This window comes from Cupressus sempervirens, chromosome 7 (assembly GCF_028749045.1).
Source record: "Cupressus sempervirens isolate cs-2001-9-10 chromosome 7, ASM2874904v1, whole genome shotgun sequence".
NCBI lineage: Eukaryota > Viridiplantae > Streptophyta > Pinopsida > Cupressales > Cupressaceae > Cupressus > Cupressus sempervirens.
In genome coordinates this window covers 642,628,958-642,632,314 of record NC_143124.1, presented here as the reverse complement: position 1 = coordinate 642,632,314, position 3,357 = coordinate 642,628,958, and the positions used below count along the sequence as shown (strand labels likewise).

Below are 3,357 nucleotides of genomic sequence, written 5' to 3'. Positions count from 1 at the left end.
ATTAAGCTACTATGGTATGCAAGAACAAGAAAGTAAAGATAATCTAACAAGATGTAAGATTACTTCCCCTAATTAGATTATATGAGCTAAGCTAATTGCAAAAAAAGAAACTTTATGCCAGAATACAAGTATGCAAGTGCTTAAAAATCAAGAATCAAAATGATAGCATAACATTAGCATGAACTGGAGACATATGAAAGAATGAGAAAAAAACCTCCTTTTAAAGAGATTTTGAAATGAGCGGATGATCAAGATTAAGAAGTAAAAGCATGATCAAGGAAAAAGATTAAGAGGCAAAAGCATGATTGAGATTTGGGCAGCCTTTCAAAACCCCTCACGTGGTTATGGAGCTCAAGTATGATCCTAAGATGGTTTGGGAACCTTTCAAAACCTCAAAGTGTCTACTCGTTTTATGATGATTAATCTTGTAAGATAGTTTTCGTTTATGGTTTTGGGAGTACAAGTTTGGGGAGCCTATCAATACCCCCAATTATCTCCTTAATTGGGAGTCTAGATCTTTGAGGTGAGGCTTTAGCCTTGTGTTTTAATTTTAGGACGACTAGAGCATTTCTAGATATTTATGTATTTGTTGTTGATTGTTTATTGATTTTGGGCTTCTTTTAGAAATGATTTATCTTTTGTAGCAAATCACTTTAGCAGGGTTCTAGACACCCCCTCAAAATCTTCTTGTAAAGGGTTTCGGGGTCCCTTCAAAACTTTTTTTTTTCCCCTAATCGAAAATATTTTATGTAAAATTCTTTTTGGAAAGTTGTTTCAAAAGTAGTAAGACAAGAAATAGGTCAAGATTAATCAAAATCTACAATCCTTAAGTGAGAATGTGAAATATAATAAGGTTTCTTGCATGATGTTGGAATGAAGTAAGAGAATAAAAATAAAAGTGGTAGGTTTACAACAAATAGGGTGTATTGTTGAGGCAACAAGTTTTACATTTGGTCTATACTTATGAAAGTTTGTGTATATAGAGTACACAATCCATGACATGACTTCAAACATCACAATTATATGATAGTACACATTAGTTTAGCTAACATTTTGAAATCATTTCATGACATGGCACTTGTTTTATTTAAATCATCAAGAGATGAAGTGACACACGTGCAAGAACAACAATTTTCTTTATGAATTGGTGAAATTCAATTGTACATATAAATTAAGGCATACATAAGAATTTGATTAGCGCGTGTACATAAGAAAAGCTATATATACTTAAAACTTTTCTTTAGATTATGTCATGTGTTCAATCCATAGGTGGATTCAAGTCTCATATTCTTGTCTGTCTAAATCTTTATCTCCATATTATTTTTGAACACATACAACACGTCAAGATAATATTGTTCCCCAAACCATATGCATATCATCTCAACTGCTCCAAAACCTTATTATATTTATTTTCGTAGATTTTTTCTCTATTTTAGATTAAAGTGACCAATTCACAATCTTACACTTGCCTTTATATTTTTACACATTGTTACATAGTTTCTTATTTCATGTTTTTATTTCACGTTACTCTATTTTTTAGCTTTTAGACTTACGATGGAGTTATCATCGCATGGAGTATGTGTGGATTATTCTTTGGATATCCATTTACTCTTATATGCGATTGTCATATGTGTTGACAAATTGTTTAATTTAACATACAAGATGCACAGTTGTTCGCATAAAGTTGGAGTGAGGGAATAAGGGTGAAAAGTGCATCTCCTTTTGTTTTAGGTCCATTTCGACCCTTTATCTCTAATATAGTAATGCAAATTATTCTTACACAAGAGCTCTTAACATTTCTTTAATTTATTTGATTTTAAAGCTTTATTCTTCATTAGTCTTAGACCCAATCCTCGCATCTATTATTACTGATTTTGTTCAAAATCACAAGTACCAACATGAATTCAGATTGAAACGGTATATTTAAACTAGTTCCTCATATAAACACTCAATAATTTTTTTGGTAATTCTCTGAAATCCAATACTATTTCTAAACTCAACCATTTTATCCAGATTAGATACATAAAATTACTTTAAATAATTATCCCAGAATTGAGAGGAGCCATTTTATTTGCGTCAAAGAACACAAACTATGGATTCCAAAATACATTAATCTTATCAGATTCATGGGGAGGGCAAACTAACTATTTGCACAAAACAACTACTACAGAAAGAAAAGCTCTATGAAACTAAACCCTCATCTATAGATCGATAGTGTTTCCTTGTTTAAACATTTTTTTTAATAAATTAAGAATAAGAATTTCCCCATAGGGGTAATTTACAGAGAGAGGCCAGAATCCTCATCCTCTGCCGCACCCTGGTAAGAGGTGAGGTAAACAGTCCAGATGAGGGCAAAAACTCCAAGCAAAATCCATCCAAGGAGGGGATTGCTCAAACCCAACCCTAGTCCAGTGCCCTCCGTTGACATCCTTTCATCAACCAAAGCAAACGCTTTGCTGTTTGAAACTGAAAATGCTGCAGCCGCCATTAATGGAGCAGCTAAGCTCGGCAGGCAATTCTTTTCCTCGCTCTCACTTTTCTGTGCCCTGCACACCATCCCATTCTTCTGTTGGGCGGGCAGTGGCACAACTGCAATGAATTTGACGGATTTCATACAGGTGTGAAAGAATTAGTAAAGCCCTTTAAAATTCGAAACGGATTTCATACAAGCGCGAAAATTTTAGAAAAGCCCTAAAAATATTGATTGCAAGAAGTGGTAAAGAGAATGAAACCAATACTTACCAAGAGCAGGGCGCAATGGAGATCTGGAGGGGCTGCTGCTCACTGATTTATTGAGTAGGAAGGAAGAAATTTGTGTAACATTGCAGCAAAGAGAGGCCATTTCTTCAAATTGGTCACTGCGAATTGTTTTTGCTCCTCTCAGATTCACATAATTCACTACTCGCTCATCCTTAATGAAAGGACAACTCACGAAGCAGGAGATTAGGCCTCTCTGGCCTCACATTTTCCAACGGATTATAATGAGACACTTGTCACCTTCTTAACAAGTAACATACTTTATTACTATATATTTATAGAATGATAATTGTAAGATCTTTTTGTCCATCTTTGTTGTTATTATCTTTAGGTTACATCACATATGCAGAAAATTGATTATCATGTTTATTCTAAGATATCAATGTTAAGTTTTATTATTATTAATCTATTAGTGAAGTTATTAAGTTTTTTATTATTAATCTATTAATGAAGTTAAAAGGTTTTTCATCCAAACCCATTAATTGTGCTTCGATAAGAGTGTTAATAAATTTACGAAACTTTTATTCTATAGTTTGGATGGACTTTATATTTCATATCCATTTTTCCCGATTTTCCTTATTTTCTAATTGATTAATTTCA

At 33.1% G+C, this 3,357-nt stretch overlaps 1 protein-coding gene across 1 annotated transcript; it reads right to left on the bottom strand.

The window, feature by feature from the left end:
* Positions 1 to 2,014: 2,014 nt before the first annotated feature.
* Positions 2,015 to 2,890, bottom strand: LOC149548318 (photosystem II reaction center W protein, chloroplastic-like). The gene is made up of 2 exons (XM_089792404.1): positions 2,743 to 2,890; positions 2,015 to 2,589 (listed from the first exon to the last, which is right to left on the bottom strand). Exons 1-2 carry the CDS (start codon positions 2,840 to 2,842, stop codon positions 2,279 to 2,281), a joined length of 411 nt encoding a protein of 136 aa, XP_089648530.1. The 5' UTR covers positions 2,843 to 2,890; the 3' UTR covers positions 2,015 to 2,278.
* Between the last annotated feature and the right edge of the window lie 467 nt (positions 2,891 to 3,357).